The following is a 19365-nucleotide window of genomic DNA, read 5'->3' as shown; positions in this document are numbered from 1 at the left end:
ATGAGGCATCATGGGGTTAACCCACATTTATGGATCCCTTGCCATGTGCCAAAACACCATGCCACAGATGATGGGACCAGAAATGAGTAAGATACAGTTCCTGTCCTTGGGTGATTTGTACTGTTAGGGGAGTACATGTAGAAATAGATCATTTTAGTCCTATTCTGTATGTGCTAAGATTTGTATAGGGAGCGATGGGAGGGATTCCTGGTGCTGTCTCCAGGCTCAGAAAAGGCTTCCTGGAAGAGGTTATGCCTGCAGTAAGTTAGGCCGAGAAAGAAGGGAAGCTAGTTCCAAGAGTGAACAACGCTGGCATACAGAGTCACGGAAATGCTGTGGGTAGTTTGGTTTGTACTGAAATGAAAAGCCTCAAGCAGAGAGTGGAGGAGAGGAGGGGAAGAGAGCAGGACTGGATCACAAAGGGCTTTCTGTGCCATACTGAACCGCCCCCCCCCCCCCCCAGGTTACAGAGAATCACCTAGTTTGGCCATGGCTGGAACACCTCACTACATGCTCTTTGCTGGACATCTGGATGCAGAGCCTGCTCTTGGGAGGAACCTAGAAGCAGCAGGGAAGTAGGACAGGGAAAAGGAGAAAAGCCGGGGGGCGGGGGGGGGGAGCATGGCCCACCGGGAGACCAGCTTCTCCCTGATCCCATGGGAAGTTAAGAAGCACAGATTATATCAAAACTCTAGTTTTGTCTTGAGGCAATGGAGATGACCTTTTTGTGCCCCTATATGATTAAAATCAGTTGTGGGATGGGTGCAGAACATAGCCTTCCATTTGGCTGTGGGCAAATCTCCCAAGAAGGGGGCAGCTGTGAGCTTTAGTAGAAGCCAGTTCTCACAAGAACTGGGAGACGGTGCAAAGCAAGGTAAAGTGGATCTGGTCTGGGCACCAACAGCATTGGGTATACCTAACACATACCTCCCCAATCCCCAGTGCTCAGATTAGATGTGTCACTCTTTCTAGTAGGCCTTTCCTACCATCTACTGTGAGTTAGGGACCCTCCTGTGTGCACCTCTATTTTTCCTCACATAGCCTAATTAATACCTCCAGTTAAGTTGTAAATGCCATGAAGGTAGGGCCTTTTCAAAACCTGTGCTTGGCATATACTAGATGCTCAATTAGTATCTAAACTGTGAGGTGACTCTTGTTAGCTTTATTTTTATCTTTCTGCCAGCATAATTAGCTTTGAGCCATCCCATTGCCCTGCAGGCCCTTCCTAAGAACACTACAGGGACCTTGCGTCTATAAGAATGATCAGACCATTATGCAAAAATAAAAGCCAACCAATTCACAACAAAAGCACTTCTAGTAGTTCTGTATTGCCCACAGGATGCAGTCCAAACTGCTTAACTGGACTTATCAAGCCATCTTTAATCTGAGCCCAATCTATTCTTCTACTCCACTGGCCTGTCATTTAGGACACTGCCCCCTGGCTTTCATGTGGCTTATACTTCCTGGTTCTGCTTCTTTGCTTTTATCATCTTGCTCTCCCTGCCTTGCTTTGAGCCTGGAATTTCCTATGCATACTACAAGCCCTAGAAGTCTTACTCCATTGCAGGCCTCCCCCAATGGTCCCCCTCAGGAAACTTCCATCTTTCTGATCCCTCCATTATCATTGATACTATCAATCATTTTATGTCCCATCAGCATTGTGACCTGCATATCTTATTACATATCAATCATGTTTACATATTTTTATCTCCTTTTTTTAGACAGTGCTTTCCTGAAGGGCAGAAGTCAGTTTTAGCGTTTATTTTCTACCATCCGGGGTCAGAATTAGTTACATAATTTGGGGAACCCCAGTGCAAAATGAAAATGCAGGCTCTTTATTAGGAAAAAAAAACTATTGAGAATTTCAAGGCAGTAACAGCAGAGCATTAAACTCACCATGGGACCCTTTAAGGGGTGTGGCCTATGGGCACACCCACATTGCAGACAGATGGCATGCCCAGGAAGGGGGGGCCTTGCTTAGACCTATGCATATTAGAGATAGTCACTGACCTCTTTCAAATGGATGAATGTATAATTAAATACGTTCAGTTCTTTTAAAAATTATCCTTTAGTTTGTGAAGGTGTTTGTTCTTAAAACTGAAGGAAAATGTTGTGGATAAACCCTGTCAGTCCTTGGTTGACTAGAAAGCATCGATTGAGCAAAGATCCTGTTGCTATATGTAAGTGTTAATCACAAGGAGGGTTTCAGGATACATTTTAAGAGCATAAAATCATGGCTGTCACATGAATATAAAATGAACATATATTGACCCTCTGGGGGAAATTGGGTACTAAGAATTGAACCCAGGGGGCACTTAACCAAAATTGTGCTACATCCCCAGCCCTTTTTATTTTTTATTTCAAGACAGGGTCTTGCTAAGGTGCTTAGGCCTTGCTAAGTTGCTGAGGCTGTCCCTGAACTTGTGATCCTCCTGCCTCAGCCTCCTGAGTCACTGGGATGACAGGTGTGTGTCACCAAGCCCGGTATATCAATCATTTCATTTAACTCATTAATGAATGAGAGAACCAGAAAGGCATTAACAGCTGGTTCAAAGGAAAGTCCAAAGAGCAGATATATTTATAGCCTATTAGGAATGCAAAAATGTATTTGCTTCATAGATGGAAAACTGGCTTCTCCTGTAGAGGTGGAAAGAAATCAGATCAACTTCTACTGGCAGAATGTAAGCTTCTAGGGATAGGAATTATGTGCGTTACTATCAGTTTTCTACAAGGTAATTTCTATCTCTACAGAGTTATAAAATAGCCTGTTCAAAGAAATGAAAGGCAGAGATCACCCTGATGGATGAGCTAGTTAAGATATCTAGCTTTTCTTGTTTTAAAATATAATTGTGTGTGTGTGTGTGTGTGTGCGCGTGCGCGCTGCTGCTGCTGCTGCTGCTGCTGCTGCTGCTACTGCTGGAGGTTGAACCCAGGGTCTCTGACATGCTAAGCAAGTACTACCACTGAGCTACACCCCCGGCCCTTACCCACTTTTTATCTAGGGTGCAGGTAGGCTATGCAGAAGGAAGAATGCTCAGTAACTCAATTTCTAACCTCCTCTCTGAATATAAGCACCCAGAACTTGGAACCTGGGGGAAAACATTTCTATTAATAGCTGTTGCTTCTCTTGTTTCTGTTCCTGCCTTTGATACTACCTTTGTTGACAAGTTTTGAAGGAACATTTCTTTCCTTTGAACAATGAAGTTGGGAAGGTCTCAGATCACAGCTGGAGTAGAAGTCTTGGCTTAGGTTTTTTGTGAGCTTGTTGTTCTTGGAAAGACTCCCAGTTTTGCTCTTAAGAAAAGGTTTACTGTTGTAAGTACTTAAACATTGCATATTCTGACCTTCTATGGGTAAGCTGTACAAACAGCGCTTCCAAATAGCCAGATGTGCATAATGCCTATCAGAGTACGTGCATCATTAAATATTAAGCCATTTGTAAACTAAGTTATGGATTTGATCAATTGATTTGCTTCGATTAAAACATTGCTCTTTCTCTAGGGACCAACCCTATAATATAATTTTTAAAACTTAAGCTAAATCCCACAAGGGGAAAAAAGAAGACTCCCTTAAAGAGCATTCTATAGCCTTGCTACTCAAAGTGCGGTCCCTGGAAGGATGCTCGTTATAAATGCAGTATCTCAGGTTAAGGATGTAGTTTAGTAATAGAACGCTTGCCTAGCATGCTTGAGACACTGGGTTCCATCCCCAACACAGAAGAAAGAGAGATGTAGTATCTCAGACCTACTGTGTTAGAATCTGTGTGGTGATTTGTAAAGCTTTTATATTGGAGAAGTTCTGCTCTATAGCATAAGCTCTGAAAGTCACCTCTTATGTCTTTGATGTTTTCACAGGAATTGCCTATCTGTTTGCCAAAGCTTATCTGGTTTCCAAGAAACCACAGTACCTGGACACATGTATCCGTTGTGGGGAGCTCACATGGCAGAAGGGCCTGCTGAAGAAGGGACCGGGGATTTGCCATGGTGTCGCTGGCAGTGCCTACGTGTTCCTGCTGCTGTACCGGCTGACCGGAAACTCAAAATACATCTACCGTGCCCAAAGGTCGGCCATTCTTCTTATGTTTTTTTTTTTTTAATTTTAATCTTTTTAATTTTCTGAATAGGTAACACAGTCACATAGTTTTAAAAGTACAAAAAGAATTACATCAACACTGCCCTCCAGCCATTTAATTGACTTCCCTGACACTATTATCATTTTCTTGGTTATCTGTCCAAGGACATTCTGTGTACATGTAAGCAAATGGGAGTATATGTAAAATGTTGTCCTTTTTTTATTTTGTACAAATGATAGTGCCTTGCTATCTTACTAAACATCCTAAATCAATACATCAAGGACTTCTTCAATCATTTTGTTAAATATTTTATTGTCATTAAAATAAAAATATTTATTTGGATTGTTTCCAGTATTTTGCACTATAAATAGTGCTATGATGAATAACCTTGTACACAGGAAAATCATTTATAACAATGCCAAGAACCTCATAATTGCAATGTAAATATTCACTGTTATTACTACAATTTGAGTTTTATCTTTCCAGACTTTTTCCATGCATAAACAAGTGTGTGTTATTTTTTGTGTGTATTGTATTATTTTGCATGCATATGGGTATATCTAAAAGGTAAATTCCTAGAAGTGGAATTACTGGACCAAAAGATGAGTGTATTTTTAATTTTGACAGATAATGCTAAGTTGTTCTTTATAGTTTATTCCCTGAAAGCCTGATAAAGATAAAACATCCCTTGTATAATGGACAACATTGCTTTAATAGAAGTAAGCCCTTACTGATAAACTGAGTAAATTGGACCAAGGAGTCTGTGAATGAAGTATAAATAACCTGATAGAAAATATAAGTAGAGACTTCCCTGAATGCCAAGTAGCATGAAACTGGCATTCCCTTCAAGGGACTTGGAGCAGTCTATGTCCATAAGTTGTTATAAAAGGTACTGATTTTCTGTGTGGCACTTAGGTCTTCTAAGCCTGGGAGCCTTTCATCCTCACTCATGTGGTCTGATACCCTTGCATCTGAGCTGTCACTCGGTGGAAGTTCAGGAATAGCCACCGGGCTATTCTGTGAACATTTCCATCAAAAGGAATGCACCTGATGATTATCATATTGGCTGTGTAACCTTTAACTAGACATTTAACTTGCCCTGTGCTCTTCAGCCACAACACGTGGGAAATAGTGCCTTGTGCATGCAAGGCAAGCACTCTACCAACTGAACTATATCCCTAGCCCCTGGGAAAGGTGTTTTTAACCATAACACAAAGTCCAGGAATCTTAAAAGAAAGATGGACAACTTTAACAAGAAAAAATTCTTAAAATTTGGGTATGATGAAAGACCATGAACAAAGTTGAAAGAGAAATGATAAAGTAAAAATATATTTACAGCACATGGACAGAGTTACAATCTTTACTATATCTTTACTACTGTATCTTTACTACCCAATACAATCAGCAGTATTGGGTAGTTTATTTATTTATTTTGGCAGAGGTGGGGGTACCAGAGATTGAACTCAGAGGTACTCAGCCACTGAGCCATGTCCCCAGCCCTATTTTGTATTTTATCTAGAGACAGGGTCTCACTAAGTTACTTAGTACCTCGCTTTTGCTGAGGCTGGCTTTGAACTCACGATTCTCCTGCCTCAGCCTCCAGAGCTTCTGAGAATATAAGCATGTGCCATTGTGCCCGGCTAGTAGAATTGGGTAGTTTAAATGAGTTAACCTGTGAAACTTATATAAAGCAATGCCTGGCACATAGTAACTGCAATTAAGTATTCCACCATTGTTATTACTACAAAATTGAGTTTTATCCTTCCAGACTTTCATCTGTGCATAAATGTATGCTTATATATCTGGGAGTATGTGTTTTTTTTCCTTGTGTGTGTGTATATTATTTTTGGTGCTGGGAATGGCACCCAGGACTTTGTATAATAAGCACACACTCTGCCACTAAACTATAGTCTCAGCCCTATGTATATTTTAGTAGGCTCCTGCTGTTACATACGTGCAACAATAGTATATATATTGCTTTCAACTTATAATTTTAAGTGAACAATTTTTTAAAAAATATCTTTAGTTGTATATGGACATGATACCTTTATTTTGTTTATTTTTATGTGGTGTTAGGGATTGAGCCCAGTGCCTCAGACGTGCTAGGCAAGTGCTCTGCCACTGAGCCACAACCCCAGCACCTAAATGGACAATTTTTCAGGGACATATTTCATTTCATTTTGCATAGATCTAGCTCATTGCTTTAACTAACTATATTGTTATTTATTATTGATATACCATAATTAATTTAACCAATCTCTAAATGTACAATCTTTACTAACACAAACAAAATTGCCCCAAATATTCAATATATACATTTCTGTGCACTTGTGTATGCATTTCTATAGAAGAAATTTTAGAATTGAAATCATTAGTTCCCTAAGTATTTCTTGATCTATATCTAGCCCATCTTTATTCTTTCCCCATTTTTTCCTACTGCAATGCTTATAGTAAAGACTGTAACTTTCAATGTGCTGTAAATATATTTTTTACTTTATCATTTCTCTTTCAACTTTGTTCATGGTCTTTCATCATACCAAAGTTTTAAGTATTTTTCTTGTTAAAGTTGTCCATCTTTCGTTTAAGACTCCTGGACTTTGTGTTATGGTTAAAAACACCTTTCCCAGGGGCTGGGGATATAGCTCAATTGGTAGATGCATGCCTCACATGTATAAAGCCAAGGGTTTGATCCCCAGCACCACACACACAAAAAAACAACAGCAGCAAAATAATACCTTTCCTATTCCAAGATTCCAAAGGATTAACTTACACTGATATTAGTACCTTTATGGTTTTATTACCTCACATTAATATTTTTATTTAGCTAGAACTTACTTTTATAAATTGCTTTTGTTTTTTAAAAACATGACAGTAGAATGTATCACAATTCTTATTACATATATAGAACACAATTTTTTCATATCTCTGTATATAAAGTATGTTCACACCAATTCATGTCTTCATACATGTACTTTGGATAATGATATCCATCACATTCCACCATCATTGCTAACCCCCTGCCCGTTCCATTCCCTTCCCACCATAGAACTTACTTTTAAAAAATGGTGTTAAATGGGTATCTATCTTTGTTGACTGAAAAGCAGAATTTTCCAATAGCATCTGTTGATCAATTACCCTCATCATTTAAAATTTGAAATTACACTTTGATCATAAACTGAATGTATATAAATATATGGTTTTGTTTCTGAACTTTGTTTTGTCCCATTTATCTAGTTCAACATTTCATTATTTATTATTTTTAAGTTTTCTTAGCTGCTCTCTCTCATTTATTCTTCAAATGTATTTTAGAATCAATTTGTCAAATTTAGCGTGGCAGGGTGGCACATGGAGCTTCAAACAGAGGACTTACATATTTAGTATTTTTCCTTCAGCGCACACATGCATATATCATAAAGGATATTTTATGTTTTGCTATTTTTTTGGTACCGGGGATTGAATTCAGGGGTGCTTAATCACTGAGCCATATCCCCAATCCTTTTTCATGTTTTACTTTGAGACAAGGTCTTGCTAAATTGCTTAGAGCCTTTTTTCTAAGTTGCTGAGGCTAGCTTTGAACTCTTGATCTTCCTGCCTCAGCCTTCCAAGCAGATGTATGCCACTGCTCCCAGCTTTTATGTTTTATTTTAATATTGAATATTGGATAAATTGGCACTGGACTTTTCTGGGGAAAAAAGAACTGAATGACTTTTACTCAAAAAGCTAGGTGCCAGGAGATCAATGTGGAAAGTAAGCGCTACAGGTGGAGGAAATTAAAACTTGAAGGGACTTAAGGTGAAGTGTACTTGGCATCTTAGTGGAATCACAGGGAAGGCACTGTGGTAGAGAGAACCAGGAGAAAGCCAGGAGATTAGATCAGAGAGTTTGTAAAGACAGGCTAGTTGCCGTGGACCTTTCACTCAGACTTTGGCCTTTACTCTGAGTCATATGGGAATCCATTGGATTACCTTGAATAAAGGAGTGTCATAAACTGACACAATATTCATTATATGAAGTGAATATAAAGAATATAAAGATGATAAGACAGAAAGCATCCCTAAAAAGAAAAAAAAAATCAGCATAAAAGCAAGGATATGGGCTGGGGATGTGGCTCAAGCAGTAGCGCGCTCGCCTGGCATGCGTGCGGCCCGGGTTCGATCCTCAGCACCACATACCAACAAAGATGTTGTGTTCACCGAGAACTAAAAAATAAATATTAAAAAAAAAATAAAAGCAAGGATATTTGAACAAATAGACTAGGACAATTTGTTTTGTTGGATTCTTTTGATTATTATGATTTTAGTTTTTGTTTATTGTTTTATATCGGAGATTGAACCCTGGGATGCCTTACCACTGAGCTACACCCCTGGACCCATTTATTTATTTGTTTATTTTGAGACAGGGTCTCACTAAGCTGCTTAGGGCCTTACTAAGTTGCTGAGGCTGGTTTTAAACATGAGATCCTCTTGTCTCAACCTCCCAAACTGCTGGGATTGCAGGAGTGCACCACCACACCCAGCCTATCTCTTTTTTATGATAGTGAATATATTTCTACAAAACTATCAGTTCATTGGATTTTTCAAATTTTTTTACATAGAGCTTCAATCGTATAGTTCTGTAATATTTTTAATTTCCCATATCTGTGGTTTTATACTCTTTCTCATTCCGAGTGCTTTTCCTTCTTGATCAGACACACCATCATTTTTTTTCTATCTTATTCGTCCTTTCAAGGAACTTGTTCTTGGTTTTGTTTATTAATTCTGTTTTTCTCTTTTGCTTCCTACTTTATTACTTTCTGCCTGTATTTTGGTTACCTCCTGTTTTTTTTCTATTTTGTTATTTTCTAGAGTTTAAAAATCCTTAATTAGATAATCTTCCATCTTCCTATTATTAATAATAATAACTCATAGATCTAAGAATTTTCCTCTTTGTTCAGATTTGGTCATAATTAGTATATTTTGGTATGTAATGTTCTCAATCTCATTCTTTTCAGCTTCATAATTGCCATTCTGACTTCTGTTTTGACTGAGAATGTTTCAGAAAAATGAATTTGCTAATTTGATTTCTGCATCATTGGGTAGATTTTTGAAACCATCTTTTCACTTTCATATCAACAACATTTTCCGGAAATGTTAATGCATGATTATGTAAAAACAGTGGAATTGCTGCTCTTATATGTTGCTAGTTCTCTTATGAATTGCTGCATGGCATTTAGAAATTGTTTTGAAAAGCAGAGAAAATGATTTTCATATTATGTTTAAGTAACAAATGCAGAATATTAAGTGATAATCACTTTAATAATGTGTAGTATATGATATCTTTAATCTCTTCAGAAAATTCTGTGCCACTATACAGTTTCAGTATTTTTAGGTTAAATTTAAGAAATGTGCATATCTGCTGGACACGCTGTAATCCCAGCAGCTCAGGAGGCTGAGGCAGGAGGATCGCAAGTTCAAAGCCAGATTTCAGCAAAAGCAAGGCCCTAAGCAACTCAGTAAGACACTAACTCTAAATAAAATGCAAAATAGGGCTGGGGATGTGCCCCTGAGTTTAATTCCTGGTACCAAAAAAAAAAAAAGGGGGGGCGGGAGAGGGATGCATATCTATCTCAAATTTGTATATCTATCTCAACTCCAAAGCTTTTTCCTTCTCTTTCTACTATACCAGGTGTTCTTAGTCTGGAGTTTGTAAACTTATTTAAGAAAAAAGATTACATCTTAAACTGAAATGAATGATTTCTTTCCATCAGAATATAGACAATAAGTCACAGAATTATCAGCAGTAGCAGAAATACTATATATTCTTGTATTAAGCCATTTTGCTCTATGATCCCAGATATGGAACACCTATAAAAATTTAAATTGGACAACAAGTATACCACTTATGGTAACTTTGAAATAATTATAGTTTTAGAGGTGGGTTCTTTTGAGAAAAGTAATAGATGATTGATTATAATGTTTGATTATATATGTATATGTGTGTACAAATACATATGCTATACATATATGTATACATACATCTACATATTTGTTTACATATATACACAAACACATACATGTTATGTATAAGGCATAGATAATTATTTCCAACCCATTTTATTGTACCTATGCCAATTTCATTGAAATAGTTACAGAATTGAAGACTTGGGACTTAATGGGTTAAACTGCTCTTATTACAGATATTGTGAAATAGATTTTATTCTCATCACTACTTAGAAATGTCAGAAATTATTAACCCCCCTACTAGATCTTGTTGTTTAATATTTTAATGAAGAATACATATGTTATTGTATTACAGCTTTGGTTTGGTTTTACTTTTTTTTTTACTTGGACTTAGGGTGTATGTAGCTCAGTGGTAGAGCATGCACTTAGTATGCACCAGGCCCTGGGTTTGATTCCCAGCACACACAGACACACACACACACACAAAAGGAAAGATGAAAAAAGAAGATAAATATTTCACTTATGGTGTTTTTAATAATATTAATTTTCTTTGTAATCTTATGTATTTTATTTTATGCATTTGAAAGCTTTTTTGAGATATTCAGACTGCCAAATGATCCATAGCACTAAAAAGATGAAGACCCTCTCCAAAACTATACCACAATGCCATCTTTATTATATAACCATAAATTTTGAATTAATTCTTAAGGATGCCTTATTATTCTACTTGTTTAGAATATAAAATTCCATTTAAAATTGTTGCATAGTCAAGAAAGCAGTTGATAGAAAAATTGTACCAGACAGAAATGCAGTGCTCCCTGCTGATTTATTTTAAGCTACCATCCATAATTCCAAGAGCTCTAAAAAGATAAAATAAGTAATTACTCTTCATAGGACCCCTGGTGTAGTAGCAATAATGTAAATTTATGGCAATATCAGCTCTCAGGTCTTACCAAGCTGTGTGTTCCAGACTCTGAATTGTTGATTATTTTTGTTGATGAGAATGAGTAGAGAAGGTCAGTAAAATAAATAAACGAATGAATAAATAACATAGATGACAGCATTTTAAAAGCTGTAAATTGCTAGCTGGGCATGATGTCACATGCCTGTAATTCCAGCAACCCAGGAGGCTGAGGTAGGAGGAACACAAGTTCGAGGCCCTAAGCAACTTCGTGAGAACCTGTGTCAAAATAAAAAAAAAAATAAAAAAGGCTGGGGATGTAGCTCAGTGGTAAAGCACCCCTGGATTCAATCCCCAACACCAAAAAAGAAAAAAAAAAGAAAGTTAAAGCTCTAAATTGCTTTTTAAAATGTTGTTTGCTATCCATAATCTGAATAGAATTTGTGGCAAATATAAGCAAAAGAAAAAAGGTCCTTCGTAGAGAATTTAGAGGCCAGTGGCTTTTTTAATGGGGGTGTCTTAAACATAATCTGTCTTGTAGCTGAGTCTGCTATTGATGTCATCATTATAAAAGGTTGCTTGCCTTTCCCCATTCATCTTCTTCCTTTGTTTGCCCAAAGCACAGATTGTATAAAATCTTGCCCATTTATTTTCACAGTCTCTTCTCTCTGTCACACATAAATGAATCCTAGCTCAGAAATAATATGCCTGCAGAAACAGCATATTTACTTGTTTTTAACAGAACAGCAATATATCAGTTTGCTTCTATTGAAGATAAATAAAAGTAGGTCAGTTTATCTGTCTTCTTTGCTTTTAATTATTGGATGACAGACGGAACGAAATCCTCAGAAAACACCAAAGTACTTTACTTTGCAGACTCTGAAAATAGTTGGATTTGCTTGCCAACACAATCTGTTGTGAAACATAAAACAATTATATAACGGATCCTCTTAATTTTTTTAGAGAGAATGTCTTTCTTAAAATACTTAATTACATAACTCTGGAAAGAGAATGATGTGGCAATGCCAGCCTCAACAACTTAGCAAGGAGACCCTGTCTCAAAATCAAGGCAGCTGGGGATGGGACTCAGTGGTAAAGTGCCATTGGGTTCAATGGCCTATACCAAACAAAACAAAACTTTAATTCAGCAGAAGAGGAGGAAGAAGGCAAGGCCAATATGGAAACACTGATGTTGTAATTGTTCATATTTTCTTCTTCTCTTCTTCTCCTCTTAGGTTTGCTCAATTCTTATTTACCGAGGAATTCAAGGCCGGGTCACGGGTCCTTGAAAGCATATACAGCTTGTATGAAGGCTTCTCCGGGACCGTGTGCTTTCTGATCGACCTGCTGCAGCCCAATCAGGCTGAATTCCCTCTCTTCAGCGTCTTTGTTTAAAAGGTTCCATCTCCCACTGTGGCCCTGCAGAAGTCCCCTGAGATTTCCTGAGCCTGCCGAGGCAGTTTCCACATAAGCCACATTCAATGGTATCATGACCATGAGCCTTAACATTGCCGCCGGAAGGATGGGAGCAGGAGGGGAAGGTAGCATGGTAGCAGACTGGAGAGAACCTACAAAATAAGACACCACAACTCATCTAAAAACTGTAGCGAATGTATGTTTCAGGGAGTGGATGTAAAACTGGAGATCAGAGAGAATGGGGAAAAGAAATGATCTGTTTTTCAGTTGATAACACAAGAACCAAAACAGAGAGGGGCACTATGGCAATAAAATGCTAGTACTTTCCCAATTGGAGAGAGAATCTGGCCCTCTGTGGGTGTTTTCCACCCCTAAATTCAGAAATACAGACAATCAAAACTTAATTTGCCCCAGTGAAAACTGCTGGCAGGGTTGAAATGTCAGGATGAAGGACAAAAAAGAAAACCTTTGATTGTCCTAAGCCTTTAATTATTGAAATTCATGATTTTTACTGAATGGAGATATTTGCATATGAATATTTTTTATCATTGCCCTGGGCACTTTAAAGACATCATATCATAACTTAAACACTGAAGTTCCACATTTCCTTAGGCCTTAGAATATCTCTTTTCCTAGTTCCTTTTTCTTTCCTAAAGCTCAATTAGAATAGTAAAATTCAGGCAGGGCTGGCAGGTGTAACTCAGTGGTGGAATGCATGCCTAGCTTGCACAAGGCCCTGGGTTCCATCTCCAGAACCACAAATAAAGAAGAAAAATTCATAGTCTAGCAAATACTGTAGCAAGTGTTGCTTTCAAGTGTTTTTCTGAATTTCAAGTGTGAGCTGTGTATTGTCTATTGTTGGTAATTTTTAAAATGCCTTTATGTATGCAATCTCTATGAAGCTATTAGTCAAACTGTAAAATTTGCTCTTGGTAAAAATCACTCATCTCAAAAATCAGGGTATCCACTACAAAGCTGTGTCATTCTGCCTTTGATGTAATACTGTGTCCCTTGGGACAGACAGACAGGCTAAGAAAGGCACCAGTTGATTGTGGAAGCAATATTGTTTGACTTTATACTATTAGTTTAAGAGATGAGTGAACTCCCTGGCTGGTCACCTTACCTTCCAAGACACAGGGTCCACTAGAAATTGGTTACAATACCCATTGAACCAAGTTATCATATTAAATTAAACCCTGCTGTAAACACATAGAAGTTGTGAAACTGCTTCAAATAAATAGTGGTTTACAGAACACTATAGCAGCATCTGTCACTTTAATATGCAAAACATGCGTTTACCCCTATCCTGAAGTTTGATCCTGGACATTTTCATATTTCACAGTAAGGAGGAAATTGTACTGTATAGGACTTAATTATTTAAATAGTCATTAGATATTTGGATATATATGTATATATATGTACGTGTGTGTATATATGCTACATCTACCCCTATGCAAACCTAAGCACTTATCCTATAGTTTGGTAGTTCCTAATCTGAGTCATTGGTAGATTTTGAGAGGAGTTAGGGAATACTCTGTTGCCTAAAAACATTTGTATGTATGTTGGTGTGCGTAGGTGCACACACCTAGGTGTGTTTATGTGTGTGTTTGTGTGTGTATGCGCGCACACATTCAGCATGTGCTCCTCTTTGGAGGGAAAAGACTTCTAGTATTCAAGAGATTCACAAAGAATCTTACCAAAGAAAGGTAAGAATTGATGTTGTATATTTTGTGACTCTTTGTACGTTTGCACTAATCAAAACAAAATAGAATAGTCAGTCACGGAGGCACACACCTGCAATCTCAGCTACATGGGAAGCCGAGGCAGGAAGATCACAAATTCAAGGCCAACCTGGGCAACTTAGTGAGACTCTGTCTCAAAATAAAATAATAAAAAAGGGGGGTGGGGTGGGGGGACTGGGGATGTAGCTCAATGGTAGAGCACTTGCCTAGCATGTGCAAGGTCCTGGGCCTGATCCCCAGTACCAGCAGGGAAAAAAAACCTAAGACAGATGATTTGGAAAAACACACATATTTTTCACTTATTCCATTTTCACATCCTCAGATTTAAGCATATAAAATTGGCCTCAATTGTTCATCTGTGAAAATTCTCAGTTTGAGGCAATACCACATAAATAGCAGCTTTCAGATCTCTTCCAAAATGGAGTTCCAGAAGTTCTTTCATGAACAGACAAGCACCTCTTGGAGAGCCCTAAGGCAAGATGCCTTCTACAAAGTGGAGTCTCCTTTTGGCATGATGGTGAGGCTTGTTTTTTGCAATCTCATTTTAAAATCATTGTGCGTGGTCCCTATAGGCTGAAGATAATAAACACCCAACTCTCTCCTCTCTCTCTCCTCTCTCACTCTCTCTTTAAAAAAAAATAAATAAAAATAAATAAATAAATAAATAAATAAACACCCAAGATCAGGACTTTATTAAAGAAATATATGTTCTTTTCATCATCCAGTAACCCCTTGAGTTTTGTTAGGTGATTGCTCCAAAATCTCATAGTTAGAAAGGAGCTGAACAGGCTGGATGGGGTGGTGCACACCTGTAATCCCAGCAACTCTGGAGGCTAACGCAAGAGGATTGCAAACTCAAAGCCAGCCTCAGCAATTTAGCAAGGCTCTAAGCAATTCAGTGAGACCTAAGGGCTGGGGGTGTTGCTTAGTGGTCAGGCCCCTGAGTTTAATCCCTGGTACCTGGGGATATAGCTCAGTTGGTAGAGTGCTTGCCTCATATGCACAAGGTCCTGGGTTCAATCCCCAGCACCCCACAAAAAAAAAAAAAGGAGCTGAATAAAGATTCAAACTCAGGCTTTCACTTTCCAAGTTTATTTATTCAGTATTCTAGAATGATTTTGGAAAAACAGCAGTGAACAAAATCCCTTGTATTTTCTATTTGCTGATCCTTCCACCATTCATCCTTGAGACCTAAAACCTAAAGGACAAAGGAAGCCAGACTCTTGCTCATCCTATCAGTTCCATTTCTAGGAACTTAAGAAAAACTGGACATCTCTTCTGTTTGCATCCCCTTTTAAGATCTGATAGGGTGACTGTGATGTTGCTGTACTGACCTTTGTGAAAAAATAACCCTTTCTCTGTACCAGGACCAAACAAAGGTCATGTTTTTTGTTTGGGTGTTGTCTTTGAAATGACACTTATGTAAATTAGGAACAAAGGTAAAGCTTGTTTAGCACTTAGACATTGTTGAAACTTTTCATTTTCCTAAGGGAAAAAAATTGTAGATATAGGAAGGTATTCAATCTTGTTTTCCCAAGAAGGGGTAAGAAAGACCTTTAAGTTGTAGGAAAGTGATATGCCACTTTTTATTTAATTATCCAGCTTATCCACTTCTAAGGTAGTAAGATTGATTGATTGATTGATTTTTTGTGTGGTGCTGAGAATTGAACCCAGGGCCTTGTGCATTCTTGATGTAGCATGTTGCTTCTTGAAGTCCCTAATATATAGTAGAAGTAGTATATCTTTATTGTGGGATGTGGCTTTTTTTTTTTTTTTGGTGGTGGTGGTGGTACTGGGGATTGAACCCAGGGCCTTGTGCATGTGAGGCAAGCACTCTACCAACTGAGCTATATCCTCAGCCCCCTAATATAACTTTAATATAATTTACTAGATATGACCCAAAGAATTATGAACCCTGAAGATAATTATGGAAATACTGGAGGATATATTGAGTCATTCAACAACAGAAAGACTGCATTATACTTTGATGACAGGACATTTTGTAAACTATTATAGTTCTGTGTTTTGCTTCATTAACACAATTACATGCCTTCTCTTCCATACATCCCCCAAATATTATCTATATTTTACTCAATCTCATTTCACTCATCAGTTTTTTACATTTTTGTTCAACTCTTTTTTTTTTTTTTTTTTGCTTCCAGGGATTGAAGGGGGGTGGTGCTTAACCCCTGAGCTACATGCCCAAACCTTTTTATGTTTTATTTAGAGACAGGGTCTTGCTAGGTTGCTCAGGGCCTTGCTAAGTTGCTGAGGCTGGCATTGAACTTGGGATCTTCCTGCCTTGGCCACTGGGATTATAGGCATGCGCCACTGCACCCAGTCTTTGTTCAACTCTTGATATTTGAGAACAGAAGTTTGACAGCATATATTTCCCTGTGCTTCCTTCATGTAATTGACTGTGTTATTAAGATAATAGTATTCATTTACTCATAACTCAGAAAACAAATAGGATCATTTTCTTGGTCTATGCTTAATCTCAGCTCTCCACTGACAACCTATTTAACTTGATTTAACATGATTTAAGATTTTAATCAAGGTGGTATGTAAATTATTTCAACTTCTGTAGAGAGCATATCAATAATTTTGGTGCAACAAATAGAAGTTTGTGATTTATATCCAAGTTGAGAAAATACACAGGGCTGGGTTTGTAGCTCAGTGGTACAGTTCTTGCTTAACACACACAAAGCTCTGGATTCAATCCCTAACGTAGGGAGGGAGGAAAGGAGGGAGAGAGAGAGAAAACAATTACAAGGAAAAAAATTAGTTATGCCAAGAGTCCTTATTTGGAAATTTCAAAGCCTTTTCCTGACACTTCCATAGACCACTGTAGTATAATAATCACCCTATTCATTTCACAGGGTTTTCATGAGGGTCACTGATGATATAATGGATATAGGAGAGTTTTGTAATACGATGCTATATTTTCATACCTACTATATGCATAGAAAATCATGCTCAGTTGACTCCCAATAGCATTTCAGCCACATGGAATGTCTATATGTGAATGTAGTTCTTGAGATCTGGATCACTGGATAGGTAAAAACCAAGTGTACATTTTTTATATTTTACCAACAGTCTGGACTATAGCATTTGTGCCTCAGAAGTTTCTGATTTACCAGGGCTTACTACATAGGGATAAGATGGTCTAGCTCAGGAGCTCCCTTTTAACGTAAACATTTATTTTGCTTATTTGAAACAAAGGGTTACAGTGCCAGTTACACAAGAAAGGGAACAGGCAGTCCAGTTCTCCAGAGCAAAAATGAACTGGTAAATAGAGTAATTTTGGATTGAGTTTGATCTGCACTTTAATTTGGGCCTCAGAGCTGGTGACATATAAGAATGGAAACATTCTCAACAGCCTATGAGGCCTTCTTTGGGGGACCTGGGTTATTTATTCAACATTGTCTCAAATTAGTAGCTAAAACTATGAAGACTCAAATTTGCCAAGGCCCTAGGATATTGGGCATGAACTTGGCAAGGAAAGCAATGAGAAGACAGACAAAGGAGTGTGTGGTGGTGGTGGGGAACTTGCAGAAGCTCAGCATCTCAAAGTGGGTTATGGATGTACATTTAATGGCGCAAAGAGCCAGTGCAGTCTTACCCATGGATTTTACTCCTTCCTGGGACCTGTAATCCTAAACCTCATTCGATGCCTCTTGTCTTCCTTCTCCTTTAAATAGCTCCTTCTGATGTTTTTTCCTGTGCCTGCTTAATCATGTGACCTCCTTTCTCATGGGAGGGAAGGTTTTCTCCTTATCTTTTCCTTCCATGTCTGTTCTTAGCTAAGAGCTCCAGGCTCAGTAGGGTTGGACTGCCCTCTGGACAGAAGGGCTGACCTCAAGGTCATCAGGAGCTGGGCCTATTCTGTATTCAGATCACAAGTCCAGGACTGCCCACTACAAGTGCGCCTATGCATAAAAAATAGGATGGTGGCTGCATTTGTCCTGCTTCCCCTTCATATTTATTTATGGAGGTCATTTTATTTTTACTGTTGTAAAAAAAAAGCCAAAGTTGATGCTATATTACATGTTTAGGCCTCATCCATGATGATAAATCTTATACTGGAAGTGCATTCTCTCTCATTGTTTTAATTGAAAGTACTAATGAATTGCAATCTGATGGATGATGCCTTTAGAATTTAAAAGAGTATTTGTTTTCATTTTCTTAAAGTATAGAACTGGGTCTTTTTCTCCTAGACTTCTTTACAAACGGTGAAGTCCCTTCTCTGCAGGAGTCCCTGCATCTTCTTTTGCCTTTGTGCATCTGTTATTTACCCCTCTGAATTGAATTTGAAAAATCATTTAAAGTGAAAGCCAAATCATTGACGTTTTTGTTCTGCGCTGGGGTGGGGGGAGGGCTGATGCTTTGTATGAGTTAAAAGAACAGATTACCCTCTCCTTTATTTTTATTTGTAGTTAAGACATATTTGAACATATTTATGGAAGATAGTACAATAATTCAATCGTTGTATTCAATGTATAATGATCCAATCAGGGTAATTAGCATATCGATCTGCTCAAATATTTATTATTTCTATGTGTTGGAAAACATCTATCTCTTCTAGTTATTTTTAAGTATGTCAAAATTGTTGTAGACAATAGTGACCCTACTGTGCTATAGAACACTGGAAGTGATTCCTCCTATTTGTCCTCATTTCTTGCCTTTCTCCTCCCTGCATGATACTGAAGAAAGAGAGGGAAAACATAACTGTCCAGGGCTATGAAATGGTTTGCAAGGACTTCCTGTGAGCTTCCTCTTTGGTTTTTCTTAGTCCCTGTGGAAAACAGTTTCTCCCTCTCTGCCTATCTGTCTCTCTCTCACTCTGTGTGTAACCAGTGTAGGGAAAAAAGAAACTGGCTTAAGAAGACTGTCACTTATAAAATAAAATCCAACATTTAGCTATTAGAAATGCCTGAGGAACAGATAATGTTCAAGCATATATTGTTTAATGAATGGGTCTTAACTTTGAGCTAACTGCTCTAATAAATTTGCACACAATTAACAAGGACCCTAGTCACACTCCCAGTTGTCTGTCTTAAGCTTTCCTTTTTATTAAAACTTAAAGATTAAAGCCATTAGTTTCCATCCATCAAAGATAATAGCCATGAATTTCACAAATACAGCACCAGTGTCCAACACAAATATAATGTGAACCATAAATGCAAACCACATATGTAATTTTAAAACGTTCTAGTAACCACATTTAAAAAGTAAAAAGAGTGAAATTAATGTGAATAATGTATTTAACTAGGCTTAGTATATCCAAAACATTAT

The 19365-nt window shown here is 37.8% G+C and overlaps 1 protein-coding gene and 2 non-coding genes across 3 annotated transcripts in view; 2 read left to right on the top strand and 1 right to left on the bottom strand.

Moving 5' to 3' along the window:
• Window positions 1-12928, top strand: part of Lancl3 (LanC like family member 3) — a 100754-nt gene extending 87826 nt beyond the window's left edge. The window contains exons 4-5 of the mRNA XM_026387580.2: window positions 3855-4062; window positions 12148-12928. Of these exons, the coding sequence (XP_026243365.1) occupies window positions 3855-4062; window positions 12148-12307 (368 nt within the window). The 3' untranslated portion in view covers window positions 12308-12928. The remainder of the gene's footprint in view (window positions 1-3854; window positions 4063-12147) is intronic.
• A 2104-nt stretch (window positions 12929-15032) lies between these two features.
• Trnam-cau (transfer RNA methionine (anticodon CAU)) lies at window positions 15033-15106 on the top strand. Its single transcript has one exon. It is a non-coding gene; the product is annotated as a tRNA-Met (tRNA).
• A 748-nt stretch (window positions 15107-15854) lies between these two features.
• Trnav-cac (transfer RNA valine (anticodon CAC)) lies at window positions 15855-15925 on the bottom strand. Its single transcript has one exon. It is a non-coding gene; the product is annotated as a tRNA-Val (tRNA).
• Between the last annotated feature and the right edge of the window lie 3440 nt (window positions 15926-19365).

Source organism: Urocitellus parryii, chromosome X (assembly GCF_045843805.1).
Source record: "Urocitellus parryii isolate mUroPar1 chromosome X, mUroPar1.hap1, whole genome shotgun sequence".
Classification (NCBI taxonomy): domain Eukaryota; kingdom Metazoa; phylum Chordata; class Mammalia; order Rodentia; family Sciuridae; genus Urocitellus; species Urocitellus parryii.
The sequence above is the reverse complement of the archived record's forward strand: the minus strand, read 5'-3'. Positions and strand labels throughout refer to the sequence as shown.